Source organism: Pelobates fuscus, chromosome 8 (genome assembly GCF_036172605.1).
Source record: "Pelobates fuscus isolate aPelFus1 chromosome 8, aPelFus1.pri, whole genome shotgun sequence".
Taxonomy (NCBI): Eukaryota; Metazoa; Chordata; class Amphibia; order Anura; family Pelobatidae; genus Pelobates; species Pelobates fuscus.
Genome location: NC_086324.1, coordinates 39,767,382 through 39,792,215, shown reverse-complemented (window position 1 = coordinate 39,792,215; position 24,834 = coordinate 39,767,382). Strand labels below are relative to the sequence as shown.

The 24,834-nt window shown below is 41.5% G+C and overlaps 1 protein-coding gene across 1 annotated transcript in view; it reads right to left on the bottom strand.

Annotated features, from left to right (window-relative positions):
• MYO3B (myosin IIIB) overlaps positions 1-24,834 on the bottom strand; it is a 382,767-nt gene that overhangs the window by 251,056 nt on the left and 106,877 nt on the right. The window contains exon 7 of the mRNA XM_063429713.1: positions 18,045-18,190. Within this exon, the coding sequence (XP_063285783.1) occupies positions 18,045-18,190 (146 nt within the window). The remainder of the gene's footprint in view (positions 1-18,044; positions 18,191-24,834) is intronic.

The window sequence follows — 24,834 nt, the reverse complement described above, 5'->3', positions numbered from 1 at the left end:
TTTATGCAGGCTGAAGCATTCAATAGATCCTATGATGGGAAACCAATTATGGTTTCCTAGGTGATAAACTAGAAATGAAAATTACACATAATTGCAACTGTTATATAGTTTCCAAGGATACGGAGTACCTAAAATGATTGTGATTTCGAGTGCCCCTACTTGTTAGAGACCTCTTTCATTTTTAGCAGATAGAATTTGAGGTAAGATAATGGGGAAAAATACTTCAATAACTCTTGCAATTTCTTGTCCATGTTTTGGTTTTATTATAATATTTTTTTTTCTCACACATTGGAAACAAAAACCCAGATTTAACTCCAGGTATTCAAATCCATAAAAGTTCAATGCTTTAGTTAAACAACCAGACATCTAAATTATTGAGCTTTAATACCAGACATGCATTCAACAGAATTTTCAAAAAGGAATAGAATATAGAGCTTTTTTTTTGTTACGCCAGTTTATCAGTCATTAATTCCCCCTTCTATTTCAAAACATGGCAAATGTGTCAATTTATGTCACCTGGACTCATAAATGGTGTAAGCTGCTTTAATAGTGGTTGGTCATTTACTGAGAGGAGAGCCACAAAAAATCCATTAACTAATTAATATGAAAGCGCTAATGTAAACACTTATTATTATTGTAGATTTAATTGTGCCAACATGTAGACCCTAGTCCAGGGATAGGCAACCGTCGGCACTCCAGATGTTGTGGACTACATTCCCGTTAATGCTCTTACACCCATAACCATGGCAAAGCATCATGGGAGGTGTAGTCCAAAACATCTGGAGTGCTGAAGGTTGCCTATGCCTGCACTAGTCTGCCACACAAAGCTATTGAAAAGGTCACTACAGGCTGGTTTTAACAATCAATCTGTTACATAGGTAATGTTTTATGGATCTACCTTTTGAGCACCCCACCTTAAACTGTAATGACACTATTTGTTTTTGTTTTATTTGTATATACCTTTTGTACCTTGGTTGCTCTAAATTAGGAATATAAAAACATGTAATTTATTTTAAAAAGTAACTGAAAACTCCATCTGCTTATAATAGAAAGCTGTTCAATTGTCTTAAACCATTTTGTTGACTACGGTAAGGAACATGTCATGTGGAGAAATCCCATATCTCTTGCCACAGAGCCGTTCGAGATCAAAGGGCTGAGTATATTAACTGAGCTAATGATATTGGCAATTAGCTGAGTTAATGATAAAGAAATATCAGTCAGAGTTGGAAGCTGGTTTAAAATATTGGCGCTTTTGACAGGATCGTGTGTTTTAACATTCTAAGTGCAAGAGAGCACATCCATCCACAGGGACCCAAAAACGTCATGATTGCCGGGACTAAAACTCCCGGGTTTACTAAGCAGGAAAATGTAGTTTCAGTTAATTAGCTTATTTGGAATGTGCGCATATCCATATATCTGTATATGCACATGAATATGTATAAATATCTATAATTAAAGGGACGATCTAAACACTATAAACACTACATGCTGATATACTGCATATGGTGCTATCATGCTGTGCCACCATCCCAGAGTTCTTAGTCATGCCATTTTTACATGAATTAACCAGGAACCAAAAAAATACATACGTAGAAACAGAGATCCATACAGCACATCTATGTCATATGTCTGTGCACAATCATGCAGTTTGTATGAGCAAGTGGAAGCACAGCAAGCGCGATGAGGGGTGCTTACAGTATCAGAAATATTTGCAGGTAAGAGCAACACATGGCACAGATCAAATACCAGTGAACTATTTGCACCTTTACGTCTGCAAAAAGCCCTGTGGCGATGGTGCTTGGAGGGTACCTTTAAATGTTTGCTAATAGCAGAATTGAGTCTTTCTAAAAATCTGGTGGCCCTTAGGGGACTGAATCATCACTGCACATTATTTATTATTATTTATTAAAAATTCTTAAGAAACGCAGTCTTATTACCCATAGGGTCTCGATGCGCATACCAGCAATAAAACAGACAAAACAATATCCAGCAAACAACAGCATTATAATCACATGCATTTGAACCAGGTTAAAAGTTTCATGTCATCCCATACGCCTGAGCAAATAAAACTGTTTTTAAGCTCCGGCGAAACTTCAGTAGATCATTCTCAAGTCTTAATGTCAGAGGCAGGGAGTTCCAAAATTGCGCTCCCTGAACATCACTCGTTCTCCCTCCGCACTTTTTCTTTTTAAAATTTGGAATCTTCAATAAGGCTAAATCAGCCGATCTCAAGGATCGACTGGGAGTATAGCGTGTGAATTTATCCTTCAGATAGTCTGGTCCCATACCATGGACTGCCTTATATACCAAACAACCATTTTTAAACAGAACCCGTTCACGAACGGGCAACCAGTGCAAGGCTCTTAATGATGGAGTGATATGGTCATTATGGGCCACACCCGTAAGTAGCCTTGCAGCTGCGTTCTGTATCAACTGTAGCTTGTGTATGATGTTCTGAGGCAGTCCAATGTACAGAGCATTGCAGTAGTCCAATCGGCTACTGATGATGGCGTTGACCACCGAGATTTGATCGGAGGGGGCAATGAATCTGAAAATAGACCTCAGAAGCTTCAGGTGGTAGTGGCAAGAGCTTACCACCTGATTAATCTGAGGCTTCAGTGTCAACCTGGAATCGAGAATGACTCCCAGATCTCTGACCTTAGTGGCAGGACTCGGAGATGGAGAAAACGAGTCCGGCCATGAGGGAAAGATACTATTCACCTCCTGGTTACTGAAGATGATGCATTCAGTTTTGGAGCCATTAAGTTTTAAATAATTGGCTCCCATCCACGACTGGATATCCTGTAGGCATGAAGAAAGATTGATTTGATCCTCCTTTTTCTTGGCCAGGCGAAAGTACAACTGGGTATCGTCGGCATAGATATGATAGGGAAGCATGTGGCGGCGGATGATATGGGTCAGTGGCCTCATATAGATGTTAAACAGGATTGGAGATAAAGCCGAGCATTAACAAAATGCTTGGGACTCTAACATCAATCATTAATGGAACACTCCAAGTACCATTACAACTGCATCTGACTAGTGGTTGTGGAAGTTCCCTGGTTCCTCCCCATTATAAGGAGTACAATCGTAATGCCACACTACACTACCTCCTTTCACTGCCAATCGTAAGTGTTCAGCTGATGCTCTCAGCCAATGAGCTAAGTTAAGGAGAGCTAATTGGAGTTCCTGCTTAGCAGCACATGGGAGACCCCAGGTAAGAAGTTTAACCATTCAAAAACCTGTTGACTTCTTACAAAGGGGGGGAGAGAGGGAGGAGGGGGGGGAGAGCGATTGCCAGGGCACTCCTAGCACCACAACTGTCATGGTGGTTAAAGATTTTATCACAATCTCAAAACGTTGATCTTTAATAAAAGTTAAGGTTTTAGTTTTGAATATCAAGCCCTAAAATGCTATCCTTGTCTAACTTTTGCAATTTTTGCTGGATTAAGCATCAGGCACGGACTGGATATATTAAGAATCTTTGAGTGCAGAGTTTTTTTGATCTTATATTTATTTAAAGCTACTTGTGTAGACAGACAGACAGACAGATAGATAGATAGATAGATATAGACAGAGGACAGTGCTTTTATTGATTAGACAGATTAATTAGATATATTTTAAAGAAATGGGTAATATCATATTTTCAGTAATCGTTAATGATAATTTAGTAACTTATCAGAAAAATTAAGCCTGTGAAACATATCAGATTCGAATAGGCAGTGAGTATAGTTGATTAAAAATCATACAGGAGAGGGGCGGGGCCTGACCGCGGACAGCAGCGGACGCACATTGCAGCAGCTCCTGCATATTCATGCTAAATGCACTTAAATTACAGAGCACAGAACCAGCAAACCGGTAAAATCGGACCTCAGCACCGAAGGGGACTCTCTACGCTTCCAGTAGATACCAAACATGTGGACTTACGAGCCGGTTCCGAGCAAACGTATTTTGCGGCCTAGTAGCATGGTTGGCCCGGAGGAGACGGCCGCTTCCCCGCCGCCACCACAACGCAAGGCTGCTCCCGGATTGGGTTCCTGTCCCCCCCCCCCCCTATGGACTGGCGGGGGTTATCCCGGTTCCCAACGACCCGGCAAGTAAACCATCAGCGTCTCCTACCACATACCGCATCGCGGGCTCCGACCACACCGGGCCCTGTGAAAAGGTGGACACGTGCCTGCCATCAGAGCCCATACCTCACCAGCCACTACTCACGCAGCTGGATATAATTTTCACCCGATTCGGTGAGAAACTGAAGCAACGCTCTACTGCCCAATTGCCTCATATACAGCAAGGAAGGGCAGTGGAACCTGAGGCCGTGGAGCGGAGTGGGCCTGTCCTGGGCTCATCACCCTGCTCAACCCACGCACCACGCGTCCAACGCCCACCCGGGCTGAGTCCCCCTCCGAGGCAACACCCGCACCGCCGGAGGGCCGCCCGCCGCTGGCGGCGGAAGAGTAAGATCAGGGCCTTTCATGGCGCCCGCACAGGGAGAGACCCGGACCTGCGGAATTCCCGGGTCTGCGGGACATCGCTGCCGACCCCAAACCAGGCCTGGGGCTGGGGAGAGGCCTCACTCTGCCCGCGGATTACCACCACTCCCCGAGCACCTCAAGCATCGGTTTCCAGCCCGCCAAGCACCGGGATCGGCTGACAATGAGGTCGGAAGACGTAGTCCAGCCTCACACCCATGGAGGATCTCACAGCGATTGGACTTATCCTACACAAGCGGACTCTGACTCACTATTAACGCAGCATGTATTTACCACACACGAGGCACACCACCTCATTATTATACCACATTTCTATCACACCACTTCGTTAACAGGCCAGGAATGGGGCTGCTCCTTGCAGGCTTGACTTCACACTCACATTAACAGGGACCCACTCACTGACAACACAGGATGCCGGCAGCACTGATACCTACAACACATGCTAAGGCCCAGGCTGCCTCATCACTCAGCAAACCTGGATAGGAGACACACTACACTACACTGCACGCTTGCCGACCAGGTGGCTTTAAGCGCCATCAAGTGGGCCTAAGCATACTAGAACGTGCACCATGGCAGCTATTAGCAGGTTGAGCAGTTTAATATTTTTTCTAATGAATAATATTCTCAACTACTTGTCCCATAAGCCCCTTGAAAGACCAGGAATGACTGAGGAAAAACCTATCTATAACTTCTGGTTAGCTGCAGATTAAGAATTGAAAATCCCTCTTTTTTTTGCCACTGGTCATATTCAAGCCATAATTCGACATTTCATATGTGTAATTGATGTCAAATTGTTTCTGACCATCCTTGAGGCAAATATTTCTTTCCAAAAACTTGGAGTTTTTGTTTTTTTAACCTCTTACCTCTGTTTTAGAGTGAAAAACACAGGTTCTTTTTTTGTTATCCCACACTTACCTTCACTTTAACTCCAGGCTTCACCAGATGAAGAAACACATTTTGCCAGGGATCCAGTTAGTCCCTATGCATCGCCCAGAGAATTCACACTGTACTGAAATCTACATGGTCAAGATTATATCCTGGTGTATAAAGATCTGCAGTGTTTTAGATAATACAAAAGCCTGGCTGTAGCCATGTAACTGCATCTACTATATGTAGGAAGCATGACAAACGTAGTAATAATATTTACATAAAAAATGGCCACAGGTTTCTTAAAAATACTTATAAACCGGGTATATCCCCATTTTTATTCACATATTTTGTACATGAGGTTATTCATCCTATGCCAATATTATAGAACCAATCTGATGTATTTCAAGATAAGGGCTATGCTATCGTCTCTGATACTTTTTATTCTCCATCCCTCAGGTTTTCGTCAAAGTTAAATGGATAAATGATACACCATTAAAATTGTGTAAATTAAAAAAAAATAAAAAATTCATACAGGGAACACACTGAACTGCTGACTTATTTCCTTTTAAGGACACTGCGTTTTCTCCATATATAGAAACCACTCAGGTAATTCTGGGTTCTGAAGTGTTCCCTGACTGAAATATTCTCACAAGGGCATATCTCATTATTTTCAAGTTCAACAAAATTATCAGCCTGACGATATGCATAGACTCTGCATCAAAAGCTCACAATAACTTCCTCCAGAGAAGAGAAAACAACAGAACCAAAACCTATCAAAGGAAATCAAAGTGTAAGACGGTAACTGAAGCAGTTGCTCTCATTAGAATAAGGCACTATGGAACAAGGAGGGGTTGCAGGTACTCTCACTATTAACATAGGGAACAGGGGTCACGAAGGCAACAGGGGTTAATCGAAATGCAGTTGATCTCATTGATAGCATAGGCAATAGAGGTCATGAAGGAATGCAGTTGCTCTCATAAGAAAAAATCTAAAAAAAGTTATGGGAAAATGCATTTGCTCTCATTCGTAACAATTACATTATTGGATCACATGGTGCTCTAATTGCTAACAGCAGCAGAGGTCAACAGAGATTACAGTTGCTCTCAATAGTAATAGCAGTTATAGGGTTCAAGGAGTATTACAGTGGATATCATTCGTAACAACATCAATAGGCATCACTAAGGGTTCCAGTTTCTCTCATTAAGAATTGCAAAAGGGTTTACTGGCGACTGGCGAGTTTAGTAGATTTCATTAAAAACAACTGCACAATGAGAGGTACAGCTGCATTTGGGCACCCATAAGCTCTGTACCACCGAAAACGCAACTAGGCATCACAAATAAAGGTGGGTTTCGGCAGGTGCAGGCACATTTCTCTTTTGGGGGATCACCTCAAAGCTTGAACAATAGGAAATGCAAAGAATTACAATGTCAATGTTTATTGCAACAGAACACTCTGGAGGGGACAATATGTAATCTGAACCACCCAAATGGGATCTAGTCACCTAAAAATTACATCAAATGTACACTATAGTCACCAGAACAACTACAGCTTAACAAAGTTGTTCTGGTGAGTATAGTCAGTCCCTGCAGGCTTTTCACAGTAAACACTGACTTTTCAGAGAAAAGGCAGTGTTTACATTGCAGCCTAGGGACACCTCCAGTGTCCACTCCTTAGATGGCTACTAGAGGTGCTTATTGGGGTAGTGCTGCACTGACATTCAGTGTCTCCACCTTTTGTATGGAGAAAATGAACTTTCCTCATAGAGATGAATTGATTTAATGCCTCACCTCCTTGACAATCTCAGCCAATCGAATGCTTTCCTGCGGGGAAACTTCTGATGATGCCAGCCAAGGAGGCAGATCAAGGGCAGAGCCAGCACAGACTGGATTAAATGTAAGATTTTACTTTATTTAGGAGGGCAAAGGGGGAGGGGGGGGGGCTAAATGGTGCTTTAAAAGAAACAACTATTTTCCACACAAAACGTCATCCTGTTTTTGAAACACTAAAAGACATTCGTTAGTCATCTTTCTAAACTACCAGCCTGCTGCCAGCTGCCAAGATCGTATCTACATGATATAATACCCACCATTTAACATCGTAGACTGAAGAACTCATGAGACAATTCCACTTTCAAATGATTAACTTCAACAGCAATCAAACATACACATCGCTGTAATTTTTAATTCTATTTCATTGCGCACGTGTTAGCTGGTTCCCCCATTAACTTCAGGGACTCTGTTCTACCGTGACAGAATGTGAAATTGGGTACAGCATGGAGTGAAGTAAACTGTATCAATTCCCAAATTATTATCATATTTTAGACCACATTTTCTTTATAATTTAAAACCTTCTCTCTGATTTTAGAAATATATTCTGGACAGATGACATGTTAACAGAATCATTTCATGGTTCATCGTCCACTCAGTATGATTTATTTCCGTCTTAGAGCAATCAAGGCTCTTATTTAGGCACCAGATTTAATAGTCTACTTTGACGAGAGAAAAAAACAAAGCTTAGTTTTCACCCTAGTTTTAGTGCACAGCCGATCGAAAGCTATCATTCTGAATATGTATATGTTTTATTTTTGTATAATTTTAATCTTTTTTATTAGAATTCTGAACTTGCTTTGAAACAAACATGAATATTAATAAAATAATGCTCGAAAGATTATTATTTTTACAGAAAATAACTAATGAAGGGTTATCCACTAAAATGAGAATTGACAGCAATTCAAAGGGAATTTCTATTTTAAGGCCAAAGTAGCCTAGTAGAAAACTAGAAATATTCTCAAGGTCAGCTAAGCTTCCAGTTCAGCTATTTTGGCCTTAAAGGGTCACTATAGTAACCAAAATAACTTTAGCTTAATGAAGCAGGTTTGGTTTATAAAACATGCCCCTGCAGTCTTACTGCTCAATTCTCTGCCATTTAGGAGTTAAATAACTTTTATTTCTATTTATGCAGCCCTTGCCACACCTCCCCTAGCTCCGACCCACACAGCATGCATGAAAGAAATGCTTTCATTTTCAATCAGATGTAACTTACTTTAACCCCTTAAGGACCAAACTTCTGTAATAAAAGGGAATCATGACATGTCACACAAGTCATGTGTCCTTAAGGAGTTAAAAGTTTGTATCTACTGCTCTATAAATGTTACTTTACTTACATACAGGAAGCTCGTGCAAGGTCTAGCAAGCTATAAGTAGAGCAGGAGATACATTTTAAATTAAACAGGCTTTGCAATACAGGAAGTATAGACATTAGATTACTTTTTACAGGAAGTGTTTATGAAGGCTGTGAAAGTCACATGCAGGAAGGTGTGCCTAGGGCTGTATAAACAAAATGATTTAGCTACTAAATGGCAGAGAATTGAGCAGTGAGACTCCATGGACATGATCTGTACACAAAAACTGCTTCATTAAGCTAAAGTTGTTTCGATGACTATAGTGTCCCTCTAATGTTTAGATTCACTTTGAATACATGACAATTCTCACTTTAGTGAATAAGAGTGATGGTGTCCTGAGATATTAGAGATTTCTAAAGCAAGCCATATGTATGTTAACAGGGAATGAATTAAATAATCCAGTAATTTTTACACAAAAAAGGATTGTATAAATAAAAATCATCTGTAGAAATGGCAAACACATTTCAGGGATGAGCAAATAAAGAAGGACGCATTTCATTCATCTGGTGTAAATGTGAAGGCCTAAAACACTAGACATGTGCAATTCGTTTCGGGCCGAATATGAATTCGGATGAATTTCGGGCAATTCGGACATTCGGGTACTTCCGAATGTCCGAATTGCCGAAGTGCCGAATTGCCGAAATCCCGACGTTCCGAAATTACCGAATTTCCAAAGTGTCGAAGTGCCGAAGTGCCGAAGTTCCGAACTGCTGAAGTGCCGAAGTTCCGAAGTTGCCGAAGTTCCGAAGTGCCGCAGTGCCGAATTGCCGAATTGCCGAAGTTCCGAAGCACAGTATTGCCCAAGTACTAATATACTTACCCAGTGAAAAAAGAAGAATGTTATATTGTATACATTTTTAAATAAAAAGTATACAAACATAGCCAGGATTCAGCTGTAAGCATTTGCAACACTTACAACAATCAAGTAACATACATTCATATCAAATGTAAGTTACCTGGCCAGTCAGTGTAATGACAGGAATGAATAAGTAGATAACTCCCTAATTCCCACGGTATTAGGGAGCTATCTACTAAAAGGCTGAAAGACCTGAATTGGTCTTTCAGCCAAATTTACTAATACTAAGTAAAGATTACTTAGTATTAGTAAATTATGCCCCTACTCGCTATACCGCGAGTAGGGGCATGTCTATTAAACAGTGAGCAGCATGTGGCTGCTCACTGTAAAAAAAAAACATCCCCCTCGCCCTCCTAACCTGAAGGGGGGACCTATGCCCCCCCCGGCCCCCACCCCTGAAAGGTGGGTGGGGGCCCTAAAGTAAAGTAATGGGGGGGACCTAATGTCCTCCTCCCTGGCCCCCACCCCTGAGCGGTGGGTGGGGGCCCTAAAATACTAATTGGGGGGGACCTAATGTCCTAACCCCTGGCCCCCACCCCTTAGCGGTGGGTGGGGGCCCTAAAATACTAATTAGGGGGGGCCTATTGTCCTCCCCCCTGGCCCCCACCCCTGAGCGGTGGGTGGGGGCCCTAAATTAGAATGAGGGGGAGGACCTAATGTCCTCCCCCCTGGCCCCCACCCCTGAGCGGTGGGTGGGGGCCCTAAAATACAAATTAGGGGGGGACCTAATGTCCTCCTCCCTGAGACCCCTGAGCTGTGAGTGGGGGCCCCTAAAATACTAATTAGGGGGGGACCTAATGTCCTCCCCCATGGCCCCCACCCCTGAGCGGTGGGTGGGGGCCCTAAAATACTAATTAGGGGGGGGGACCTAATGTCCTCCCCCCTGGCTCCCACCCCTGAGCGGTGGATGGGGGCCCTAAGTAAAAAAAAATAACCCCCCTCCCCCGGGTGACTAGGGGTCCCCAAACCCCTAGTCACTCCCCTCCCCAAAAAATTAACCCCTACCTACCCCGCTCACCCTAAAAATAATGAGGGGGGACCATTTAACTAAGTACCTGAAAATAAATAAATAAAACTTACCATTTGATGTTTTCTTTCTTCAAAAAAATCTTATTTTTTCAGCCCCAAAAAAGGCCAAATAAAAAGCCATAATAACCGACGCACTTAAAAAAAAAAAAAAGAGCTCTAAAAAATAATCCTTCTTCACCCGGCGAGGGCTCCGCGCAGACTGAGCTCTGCAGGGCGGGGGAAGGCTTATAAAGCCTTGCCCCACCCTGCAATTAGGCTTAGAACACTCTGATTGGTGGGTTCAAGCCATCCAATCAGAGTGCTCTGACAGGTAAATGAAAAGACTGACAGGTAAGTCTCTACATTTACCTGTCACAGCACTCTGATTGGTTGGTTTGAAATCCACCAATCAGAGTGTTCTGTGTCATTTTACACAGCGTGGGAAAGTTCTTTGGAATTTTCCCACGCTCTGTAATTTGACTCATAACTCTCTGATTGGATACTTAATCGCCCCCCACCCCTTTAGTTTAAAAGGTGGGGGCTCAGGAGAGGGGACTCAGTGCTCACTGTTTAATAGACATGCCCTTACTCGCGGTATAGCGAGTAGGGGCACAATTTACTAATACTAAGTAATTTTTACTTAGTATTAGTAAATTTGGCTGAAAGACTAATTTAGGTCTTTCAGCCTTTTGGTAGATAACTCCCTAATACCGTGGGAATTAGGGAGTTATCTACCAAGCGGCTGCAAGAGACGTTCCGAAGTCCCGAAGTGGCGAAGTTACCGAAGTTCCGAAATGCAGAATTGCCAAAGTGCCGAATTGCCGAGGTCCCGAAGTTCCGAAATTACCGAAGTTCCGAAATTACCGAATTTCCGAAGTGTCGAAGTGCCGAAGTGTCGAAGTGCCAAAGTTCCGAAGTGGCCGAAGTTCCGAAGTGTCGAAGACCCGAATTGCCGAAGTCCCGAATTTCGGAATGCCGAACCGAAACTAAAGTTTTTCCCATGCACATGCCTATAAAACACATATGTGACAAGGTATTCCTGGTTCATTCCAAAATGTTAAAAATCACGTTCATTTGATTATCTTGATACTTAAAAATTGGCAATAAAATTTATGTTAACTGGTTACCAAGATGACTTTGATAAATCTGCTCAGCATCTGTCAAACATCTGTCTCGTTATATATTTAATAACTCCTTTACCCTGAATGGATGCCCCAATTGTCCAGATCTTGGCGAGACTGCCCCAATTGTAGGCTTCTTTCCCACCATCTTGATTTTCTTCCCAGTTATCCCAGATTGGGAAAAACATGGAAATGACCCCAGCCAGCACCAAGTAAGCAGATCATTAGATGTGTTTGCAATGTGATGAGGGCTCTAGGACCATGCAGAGTGTTTCCTCCACTGTGTGTCCTGAGAGGGGCCGGCCAGAGAGGCTGTCAGTCAGCCTGGCGTGTGTTCGTTTTCCGTTAGTAAGCAACGCAAGGTAATTGCTGTGTTTCATATTCCAGACTGCTCTGAAGGCAATGGCCACTTAGCAGCAGAACACAAAGGGGGAGATTTATTAAGGCAAAGCAGGTGCTATTCTGAGAGCAAAGTACTAAACATCGAGAGGCAATCTATTGGTTTCCATGGTGATTTAGCTCTTTGTCCCAGAATAGTACCTGTTTTTGCCTCTGTACATTTCTCCCAATATATATTTAGCACTAGGGTCTGCTGTTAATGCACCTTACATTTTCTGATGAACCAAGAATTATGAAAAGACAGCTAAACCATAGCTACTGATAAATCTTATAACACATAGCACAAATCTGTTACATAGAATAACAAGCAGATATATAGCTACTTTTAATTCATTCTATTATACAAAAAAGCTTCTTCTAAAGTGCACCAGTTGTTTGCGGTACCTTCAAATTGTTAAATGCATGATACCAAATTCACATACTACAAGGGCCACACTAGGCATAACTGCAAAGTTGGTGGTGCATAGAGAACCATGTAGCCACTCTGCCACTCTCATCTCTGAACAAGTTGTAACATTCTCTGTATTTCTAAGCCTACCTCTTAGAGCTGTCAATCAGGCAGCCCAGCGCAAGAGTTCAGGGCTGCTTATATTAATTTTGTCCAAGTTTTGCATGCACGTTCAACTTGGTCTTCCTATTCTCCCAGAGGAGAGAGCTGAGACATGGGCTGCAGCTCTGACAATATTTTGCCATAGGCTGATTCACTGAAAAGTGGAAACTTTTCGTGGAATTGCATGTATCGTATTTTCTAGGATTTCACTCTTATGAATGAAATGTCTGCCTGGCACTCTGTGCAGTCCCACTAAACAGTGTGTTGTTGGAAACGTTAAAGGTGAGTAACTGTTTTTTGGTTTTTTTTTTTTATTTATTTTATTTTATTTGCAAGGTTCAGTATTAAATCTCCTTTGACCCAAATGCTGCCCCAAGAATTACTGAATTGTATTTTACTGGTAACAAGATATACTTCCATCAAATCTTTGCATTTACAATATCTCCACGTTAATGAGATGCACAATGCAATGGTAATTAGGTAAACCACAGATCTAAGGGGACAAGTCTAGAAGAGCATTGTTCTTTTTTAAGCCAATGTGATATAAGCAATGCCGCTCTTTTTCTTAGCAGCTTTTAAAAGTTCAATATGATATTTTTAATGTGTATGAGTCACAAATGCAATCCAACAATGGCAAAAATTACTATAATCAACAGATCTAGCGTTAGTCATCATTACTAATACACTTTGATAAAGTGTCACGACAGGTGCGAAACTCGTCCATTGTTCATTGTTTTTTTTAAACTTTTTTTTAACTTCTGACTCCCCTTAGGGAAATAGAATCTGCATTAATTGACATGTGCTTGAAGATTTTGGATTCCCTGTGACGTATGAGGACTGCACATATTTTTATTACACGTCGTTAACCATTTTCCTACACTAAAATATGTGCTTTCCATGATCTACCTGTTTGATCATTCTGAGATCCTTATGTGTGGACTGTTTGGCTAGTTTTGGTGATTTCTAACGTTAGTCATCATTACTAATACAATAAAACATTAAAAGTCATGAATTATTATTGATTTGAGTTATAAAGACCCCTAACTATAGCTTAGAAGGTCAATCCTACACTATTTGGGTTACAATATTTGAAGACTCGCCTCTTCCAGTGTAAAGGGCACAATGTGTGAGTTACTCAACCATAGTTTGTAATTTCGTTCCTTCGGCCCCGTGGCTTTAAACAATAATGAGATATTAGCATAGTTTTTGTTAAATAATCAATTCTAATATGAAGCCTGTGTTGTTTTGTTATTGATTACACGTTCTACTCTTGGGAAGGTGATTCTAAAGCCTTTATTCTTAGTTCTGTGTTCACAGGATCTATATTAGAAAAGTGGCAGAAAATACAAAAGTGCTTTAGCTAGAATTTGTTCAGGGACCATGTGCACCGAATGATAAGTAAGGGCAAAAGAGGATGGGGGTGGCTTTAACCCAAGATTGTTAGATGTGAATGAATTTAGGGATTGTAGTAGCCAGGATGTCTTTGTCAGAAAAGATGGAACAGTAAACATGTGGCTGGGTGAGGCAGAATATTTTGGGTAAAGAGAGCCATCAATCATAGAGTGATAGATCAAATCTATCATTTTGTTGCTGGGACGTGCACAGAATTGCAATAATCATTAATTTACATAATATGTTTATGTGTCCATAGCCTTTACACAAAGTGAGTCTCAATTTCAGTCTTCCAAAAACCCCAACAAAGCACGATTTAATGGGGAAAAAGAAAATTCAGCTAGTAGATAGTCTGCCATTAGTGATTTAACCTTAATAGTATTACACCAAATGAAGTGATTTTAGAAGATATTTAGATGGAGAATAAACTTTTAATATGGCAAATAAAACTGTAAAGTGTAATACTTGCACAATATTAAACGGACACAATAGGCATCATGATATAAATACTTCATCTCATTGCAGCAGTTATGGTGCCTGGAGTCTCCTGGCGCTGGCTCACATGTTCGGTGTGAGACCAATTTAGAATGCCGTAACCACTTCTCTCTCTGCTGCTCAGACTAATGCAATCCGTTTAGCCATACCTCCAGTGGTGGCCATGCTGCGGCTATACAGGGATCTTCATTCAGCGTTAAACCATTCAAAAATAGCTTAATGCTTAACCATTAGCTGTCACCAGGGGCCTTCAGGCACCATAACAACTTTACTTAGATGAGGTGGTTATGGTGTCTCGAGCGTCTCTTTAAGCATTATTCAATGTTGTTTCCAGTTGTTTCTTTCTCTTGGTTTTAAGGATATATGCTGAGTATGTGACACAAGAGGAAGTACATGGTTATATAAGATATGAGGCAACTTCTTGGATCCAGAAGCTATTACCCCACTAATTAATAATGATATATTTTTAGTTTTTTGTCAAGTCAGTGATTTGGGGTCACTTTACAAAATGTAAAATTTCACCTATAAATTGTGCTGGTCAATTTACCAGCAAATATAGAGATTCAAAGTTATTTCTAAAGTAATATTATTTTGTAGGCATGTGCATGGGCAAAAAGTTCGGTTTGGTTCGGCACTTCTGAAATTCGGGACTTTGGCAATTCAGGAATTCGGGAGTTGGGTTCGGTTCGGCACTTTCGAAATTCATGAGTTCGGCACTTTGGCACTTCTGCAATTTGGTTCGGTTCAGCACTTCCAAAATTTGGCAATTCGGGAATTCTGGACTTCCGCAATTCCCTACCCCTAACCCTACCCCCTAACCCTACCCCCTAACCATAACCCTACCCCCTAACCCTACTCCCTAACCTTAACCCTACTCTTAACCCTACACTAACCGCTAACCCTAACTCTGCCCCTAACCCTACCCCTAATCCTACCCATAACCATTACCTAATTCTAACCCTAACCCTACCCCTAACCAGCACTTCAGCAATTCGGCACTTCAGCAATTTGGTTCGGTTCGGCACTTCTGAAATTTGCCACTTCGGAAATTCGGCAATTCTGATATTCTGAAGCCTCTGAATTGCTGAAATTCATCCGAATTTAAATTCGGACCAAAACGAATTGCACATGTCTATTATTTTGGCACCTTCACCATACCCGCTACCCATTGGTATGGAGGTACTGCAGTCATGGTGATCTGCAGCAAATTTGTGTCCAACAATAATGCCTTAAAGTGATGTTGTGACATCTTACAACTTTCATGGGGCACCCACATACTATGAATTGTGGGAAGTCATTCTAATCAGGTGAGGATCGGCAATTGGGGGCACTGCCACTCCATCCATTTCAGAGTGCGATTATGAGTGAGGATGAAACAAGGTTTAAATAATTATACTGTTTCTTTTATTTTATACATTTTTGGCGCATGCACTTGGATCCTTTATAGGCTGCAGGTTCTGGCTTCTGACATGTTTATAAATGAGTCGGTTTGTGACTTATTTTTGAAGTGTGATATATTAATAGACTGACAGATCAGTCTAGCAAGGGATTTCAGGCATCACACATTCAATAGCAATGGAGAAATTTCTCATTTCAGACTTGATCCCGTCTTGCTATCTAGATACAGCAATCCGAAATGCCAGCCCACAAAAGATAGACATTTTAAATGGAGAAAAGGAAATACAATACATGGGGTTTTGTTCACTAAACAAAATGTTTGATTTGTAGTAAACTGGCAAGCAGTTTGAGAAAAATCAAGGCATAAAAGCCCATGGAGAGTGTGTTACAATTTGGATAATTAATCTGATTTTCTCAGCTACTCAATTCACTGCATAGTGAATAAGCCCCACTGTTATATTCCCTTTACTGTGTCATTGGGGAATATCTAAAAACAGCTAGCAAAAGCTGCAGATTTATTATCTGCAGCGTTTGCAAGCCCTGCCCTTCTAACCCCACCCAGGCTCTCTGTGTCTGTCCAATCACACGCTTAGGCAGACTCCCTGTGGCTGTAAAATCACAGACTTCCCAATGCAGCTCTATAAGACGTCTTTACAAGGCAGATGGTCTGAGCAATTGCTTTACTCTTGAGTTTATCTCCACTGGGCTAAGCAACAACCAGGAAGTAACAGCTGACAGCTGATTGACAGCCATGGGTGTAGCAAGGTTCATTTATCAACGTGCCAATTAAAGGTCAAAATAACCAAATTCAAAAAAGTCATTCATGTTTCAGTTCAGATACTGTGGAATTAATTTTGAAATTAATTTTGAATTCTTACATTAGTAAACAACCTTGAGAGTGTAACTACTCAAAACGGCCATGTGTGATAAGTCATTTTCTATACGGTGTAGAAAATTAAATGGCAAGTTTACAAACGCTGGAGGAAAAAAAATATACCTCCACCCCCTGGGATGTAGTGGTAAGATATTCCCCACATTTATCTGTCACAAGGAAACAGATACAAACCAAGATGGCAAAAAATTTAGATCTCAGTCTATTGTAGAACTGCAACTCCTATGAAGCTTGGCCAGCCGTAAGAACATGACATGACGTTCTACAGCAGCTGGGGATGCACCTTTTGGCCGCCTCAAGTACAAATCATCAAAGAAGCAAAGGGTATCATCATTTGTTCCCATCTAAGCACATCCATTATTCCATCAGGAAATAAATCTGTCTATCGCTGGTGCTATTTATTTATTATGTAAATCCAAAGCATTCTATTGTCTGCTTTAATTGCTCTGACCTGTTTTACACTTGAGCAATGACAAGGCTGCGGCCTTGATATGATTCATTTTTTTCCCCCATGCTGGTGCGTTACAGAAGTCCAGGCTGGGATTACATAGATAACATTGTGACGCACTATCTCATCTGCATATAAATTGAACTAATCAGAAATGCAAATTGCAATCACGAGAAGATGTAATAGCCTAAAATAATTGTATGAATGTGAAAACGGCAAAGTTCAAACATTCGCATTGTTTTCACAGCAAGTACAATTATTTGCATCAGTACATGTAATAAGGCGAGATCAAGAGTCTCCATATTTTATTAGACAGTAAATCTAATCGAGAATCTGAACCCTGTGATAGATTGCCATTTTATTTTTCCGTTAGATACACACACAATGTAATTATTTCACTTGATGAATGATATTGAGTGTTGACATTCCGTGTTTTCAGAAATATAAAATGTCAAATTTTCAGTACTCAAATATGTACAGCAAATAAGGAATATACCATCATTACAGGTAATGCTTCATCAAACGTATTAAAACAATACAACAGAAAGATAGAAAAAAACACTAAACGAATCCCAAGTTTATATTATAATATCATGTATACTAGTTTGGAAAATGATTTTGCAAAATTCATGAATTATTTTTTATTTATAAAAAAAAAAAAAATATTCATCTGCAAATCATGGGCAGTTAAACAAAATTGTAAAAACATAAAAAGCAATGGATAGGACTACAGGTCTTTAGAAAACAAACGCCTAGCATAGTCAGCTGTAGTTAACTACAGGAGGGGATTATGGGTAATTGCATGCAAATGAGCAGATGGGATATGTCAATCCATCATTTCCTTTGTGTTTTGGAAATGTATAGTTAGATTTTTTTTTTACATTTATTTTGAAATGTTACAAAATATCCAGTGAGTGAAGACAGCCATCTAGTGTTGTACCTGGGGATCTTGAAGAGAGCTTTTACTGGGTGCATAGCAGAAAGAGGGGGGTCTCCATCAGCCAACTCGATTGCTGTTATTCCAAGAGACCACACGTCACATCGCACATCATACGAATAATCATATTGCTGCTCACAGGCAATGACCTATTGGAGAACAGTAAAGAGCAGCACATGGTTACGTGTGAGGCAGTGACGAGCACATCCTAAAGATTTATGTGCTCCGATAAAGCACACGGTCATTACATTGCCATTTATTTGTCTAGACTGTGAGATTTTTTTTTTTTTGCAAGCCCCTCTGTTGTTTCATAGGGTGCTAAATTTGCGATCAGTCACTTGTTTTATTTACCCATTCATTGTACAGTGTTGGGGAATATGTTGGTGCATTTTGATTTAAAACAAAAAAAAATGATGTATAAATAGGCAATCAAACTGTATATAATTTATTTATTTACAGATCTTATACAACATTCTTATCCAGAACCCTTTACAAACAAAGGGAGCAGAGACATAGGCAGGTTTATAGACGGATAAATAGTACATCAGATAGCGTGACACAGAGGGAGTAGAGAAATTGCCACGGCTTTAACACATTGAGTGCAATGGAAGACAGCCCATGAGCTGACAATCTAGAGGATAAACAAGACATTTATAAATAATGAATAAATAAACACAATTACAGCTTAAAATATAAAATAGACAGCATAATGGTCTGGTGGAAGCTTACACCATGGCATATTGGCATGAAGCAAAAAAGGATCTATTTATCTGTCAAGAGACGAAACTGATTTAAAAAATGGGTCCTAGTGCAAGAAATAGTTTTGAGTCCTTTCCAGCGTAAGGACGGACAACAGGTAGATCCCCATCTGCTGTACAACTCCCGCAATGCTAAGCCAGCTGGGGATCTACCATTTGCTAATCCTTGCAGGGTTGTATTTGTGAGCAGTGTTTGCGTGTTTGAATGTGTATGTGTGTGAGAATGTATTGGTGTATTTGTAGGTAGTGTTGTTGTTTGAGTGCAGTTGTGGTTTTGTGTATAGTGTTGGCATTTGAATGCAGGAATGCGTTTGTATATAATGTTGACTTTTGTAAGAAAGAAAGAAAGGAGAGACAAAAGGGTAACTCGTAACACAGAGGGGTTTACCTCCTAAACGGTTTACCCTTTTGTCTCTCTTTTCTTTATTACAGTTTATACATTCTGGGAGTTACTCCCCCTCCCCCCACTTTAAGAGTAACCTGACACTTTCTCCCTGGAAGGTTTCCTTATTTTTATCTACTGTTGGATTTTGAATACAATAATGTGTTTGTATGTAGTGTTGTATGTAGTGGTGCATTTGAATGCTGGAATGCAGACACATTCACTGACACACACATACACACGTATATACACACTGACACACCCACAGATACACACATGCAAATCATAATTTACATATAATAAATAATAATAATAATATACACATTAGCCACCCTCCTATTCCCAGACCTTTTGTTTTCCTGGGGTCCAGTGGGATGTACTGTCTGAGGCTGATAGGAGTCTTAGGATGGTCCAGATTCTTTCAGTCTGCTCTCCCCCCCCTCCCCCGCCCCCTTACTCCTTCTGCCTCGGTTTCTGCCTCCCTATCTTTCTGCCTAATATAGTTTTTTTCAATTAGAAGCACCCATTCTAGGAGGAACTCAGAGTGAAGGACTGTACTAAAGGATAGTAAAATATTTTAAAATATTTCTAGTAGAGCTGTCTGTCTATCTATCTGTCTGTGTATGTATCTGTCTATATGTCTGCCTATCCATCTATCTATATTTCCATCTATCTATTCATCAAACCATCCATCTATCCATCTCCCTACATTTATCTGTCTACCCTTTAAAGCATCTATCCATCTTTCTATTTCATGTATCTCTCTCTATCTATATTTTAGTATTTTTTTTAGATTTATATAGATTTTATATTTATATATCCGATTCCCCCTCTCTATAATACGATATATACCCATTAATAACATAATGACCCTTCTCTTGATTTCCATATAAATATTTTACTAGAATAAATATAATTTTGGAACACATTCTACCTGGTTTTAGAGGTTTGATAAGGTTCCATTTATATTTGTTATATAATAAATGGAATTAATAGGTTTAGCAGAGGATAACAAGTTAGTGTCAAAGTACTGTTTGTCCCTTAACTAGAAGCTTTTTATAGAATTGAACCTTCCTTCTTAGAACAATCAATAAAGGCACTGTTCCAGTGACCAGAGTGTCTGTAAACGCACCAGACAGTCTCAATGACTTGTAATGTGCTATTTATATTATCACTTTTTGTACTCTGTCCCACAAAGTAAATATACTGAGTAAAAACGGAGAAATGTAACTTTAATTGTTAGCAGGAGCCCCTATGCATTGTCAAGTGATGAGCTGGGGGCATCGTTGGCGCTTATAGAGTTATGTTTTGCAAATCAACTTCAGAGAGATTACAATGAGACGCCCATTGGTGAATGGAAGTGTTTGCATGGCTCCCAGTTCAGCACAAGGAACACACCAAGTGAAGGTATTGTGGAGGTATTGGGACCTATGTGTGTTCCTGGTGATTCAGAAACTAGTAACAGCTAACAGTTTGAATGCACATTAACATTTCTCAAAGGGCTTCAGGCCAAGGAACATTTGTGGGGTCAGACAATGTTTCACTCCCTCCTATCTTACTCAAGTACTAGAATCCAGGATCACACAGCACAGTAATCATTGTATAACTAGCAAAAGAAAAATGTATCTTCTATGTCTGGGTCTGTTTAGTTTAATACCTATTGATATGAATGGACTCATATGAGAAGCTATATAGAAGCTCAATCTAAACTGTTGGAGAGTCTAGCACTGATCATACAGATGTTTTAGATGGTCCAAATTGTTCCTTTTATCTTCTCCATGCCGAACAAACAATCTAAGACCTTTATTTACCCTTTAGCTGTAATAAGTCAGTTGCATAACTTAAAATTTAACCTAATGGGCTTCAAACATACATGTATGGGAATAGGAAACAGGAAATCAAATGGGTTTTATTTAAAATGACCAATAATATTTAAAAAGAAAATTTTAATATGCACAAGTTTTTTTTTTTTTTTTAATCTATACAACAGTCTATTATTGGCTTTGCGTTTAATTTCTGATTTTCATGTTAACAACATTCAGGGATAGAACTGTCTTCCTACACCATTGCTCTCATTTAAGAATAACAACTTACTTGATTTGTTTTCTAGATTTAACCTGCAGACCTACATATGGCCACAGGGGGCATACCTCCAGAGGCAGTAGCAGAGGGCAGTCTCTGCAGTTCCTTAGAAATAATGAAATTATGTACAGAGCTCTGTAAAGGCTTCATTTTGTTCCTCCATAGTATACAGAGTGAGTAAGACTCAGTGTGTTCAGATATATAGGGGAAGATGTATCAATATCTTCTGTTCTGAAAAGTTATGCAAAAATATATAAAAACATAGGTGTTCCAATGGAATGTACCATCTGGTTCTACTGATTTCCATGGTGATTGCTCTGATTTTGGTACTTTTAAAACTTTTTATAACAGATCACTGTGATAAATCTCCCCATTGATGCAGGAGTGGCCTGCCTTGCCCTGCACACAGTTCTGGACCACAGAGGAATCCTGCCAAATCTCTCTTCATTATCACTAGATCTACAAATAGACACCTCCAACCTGCTTGGTCAGTGTAGCGGAATGCAGTGAGCCTGTCCTGCAAAATGCCTGTGTGACTGTGTTTGTATATGTTTTCCCTATGTTGAAATTGCTATTCATGTGTGTATTATGTGAATTGTATGGTATTCGGTAGTTTCCATCCGTACTATATACTTATGGAAACTACCGAACGGAGGGACCACCCCAGAGAGAAGTGTGCCGGCTATTAAAGTTCACATTCCTTCCAACCGCAAGTTAACCGGCTCATTAGCATTGTATCTGGGTGGCCGCCATTCGGCATGCGTACACGTGGCGGCGGCCATCTTACGCATGAAAATCCCAGCGGTGTTTGGTCGTCGAGTGCCTGGAACTCAAATCGGACACTCAAACAACCAAACACCGCTGAGACCTCCAGAGCTCCGTAACTGCCGAACGGAGACACATAACGAATCCCCATTCGGTAGTAATAAAGTACCGAATGAGGGAATCACTATCTAGGTGAATGCAAATGTGGATGGCAATTATAAATGCCTGTTTTAACTGCCGAACGGAGACCGACCGCAGGGCCCATTCTCGTGGAACCCTTTTCGGATACCAACTCGTGTGCGGTCGGTCAAACTTCCCCTGCCTGTAACTACCGAACCCCTGGTCCGATCTGGGTGAATTTTGGATATTATATTCACCCAGATCAGGGCTACCTAGCGGTACCCTGATATTAAGGATATGTGATGGTTTAGGGGTACATCCAAGTTTGGGGTAAAGTACTGTACAACTTAAGGGGATTATGACTCACTCTGAGGGGAGGAGATGTGTGGGAGGTAACAAGAATGGTATTGGTTACTGTCATAATTACTGTAGTTCCCTCCCTTGCATGGGAGCAGGCTTTATAAGAAACCTTGGAATAAACGATTGTCAGTTCTACTCCTGAAACTGTGTGTCGTCCAGTTATTGGGAGTGCTGTGGGGATTTCGCTGAACCTTTTTACCTGCTGGAAACTCTGCTGTGGATTTACTAATGACTTGTTCCTGAGCCTCCCTTGGATCTAAAGTGGAGAATAGCTGCGAGAAATCAGCTCTCCGCTACATTGGTTGGCAGCGCTGGGATCCAGACTCACAGAGGAACAAGGATTAATGGAGATTGACCTTTCTACGCTAAAAAGAACCACATTGAAAGACCTTCTGGAAGCGAAAGGTGTTTCTGCCAGCAGCAAATCCAAAGCAACGCTTATCACCGAAGTAATGGCAGAATACAGAGCAGAGGAGGTCCAGGCCACGGAACAAAGACCTGAAACAGAACAGGAGGAGTTCCAAAGGCAGTTACAATACAGACTGGCCTTTTATGGGGAAAACCCACCCACAGAGATCATCTCTAAAACCATGACAGAGGTGCAGGAGTTTGTGAAGAGAAATAGGAGACCACAAACACCAGAAAGAAGTACAGCAGGAGCTGTGGCACAAGAGGGTAAGCCCAAAATTCCCTATCAAGCTTTTAAAACGTATGTGGAAGCAGAGGAGGATATAGATGCCTTCCTCCAGGACTTTGAGAGACTGTGTACACTGCATAACATACCAAGGGAAGAGTGGGTACCCATATTAGCAGGACGGCTGTCAGGAAGGGCAGCGGAAGCCTACCGCACTGTACCAGATGTGGAAATTAGGAACTATAACCGGGTGAAAGAGATTATCCTGGCCCGGTATGCAATAACAGCAGAGGCATACCGGAGACGTTTCAGGGAATTGAAAAAGGTGGACAAAGATTCACATGCAGAGTGGGCTTGCCGACTAGAAAGGGCAGCTCTTGGGTGGATGCAGTCGAGTAAAGCGAGGTCCATGGAGGACTTGTTACAAATGCTGCTGTTGGAGCAGTTTTATGAGGGTATATCCTCAGAACTACAGGAATGGGTGAGGGATCGTAACCCCACCACCCTCACCGAGGCTGCCAAAAAGGCAGATGACTTTATGGATGCTCGCAGACAAACCAAGGCAGTGGGTACCAAACCGGCCATGCGGCCACTAGGGGTAAATTCATTTTCTCCTAACCCTCAACCCCCACCAAGACCCCTTCCTCCACCAGCACCAGCAGCAGCGCAGCAGAGATACCGCACACCTGCTTCTGTGCAATGCCACCGATGCCAGAGGTGGGGACATTACCAGCGAGATTGTCCGCAGTCCAGGGAACGCAACACCTGGATCCGACCAGGGCCTCCACCACCACCACCAAGAGCAGCAGCACATCATTACCAGGACGAGGTACCACTTCCCTACAGCTCTGCCGTTCCAGTCACGACTGTGGAACAGTGGGAAGTGCTGCATGAGGCCAACCCCTTACAGGCACATGCGGATAACCGCCAGCACCATAGGCAGACCGTATATCTGGAAGGGAAGCCTATGCAGGGGCTCCGAGACTCGGGAGCCACTATCACCCTGGTGCAAAGCCATTTGGTTTCGGACAAGGCCAAGCTGAATAAGACTGTGGCTGTCAGGGTTGCAGGGGGAGCCGTGTATCGGCTAGACACAGCCAGGGTACATTTGCATTGGGGTGCGGGGTTCGGGAATGTGGAAGTGGGACTAATGCCGCAATTACCTGCTGAGGTGGTCCTGGGGAATGATCTGGGCAAACTCACCTCCGCATTTGAACCACAAACTACTGAAGAAGCACACCCAGTAGTCACCAGGCAACAGGCCCGCACCCAACAAAACAACGCACTGCCGGAGGTCCAGGTAAGAAATTCCTCCCCTTCCCTAGACTGTATCCCTTGGGCCCCTCCTGACGAGTTTGTAGCCGAGGTAATCACTGACCCTACCTTACAGGTATACCGAGACAAGGTCACCTCTATCCAACCGGGGGCAGAGGGGGAAAGATTTGTATGGGACAGACAGCTATTGTACCGGGAAACAAGTAAACAGATAGATGGGTCAGACCCCATTGCTACAAGGCAGCTGGTGGTACCTCAGAGGTACCGAACCGAATTACTCCGGATAGCGCACGATATTCCGCTATCCGGACATTTGGGGGTCAGCCGTACCAGATATCGATTGACCCAAAGTTTCTTCTGGCCAGGGATTAGCCAGGAGGTACGCAGGTACTGTAATACCTGCGACACGTGCCAGAA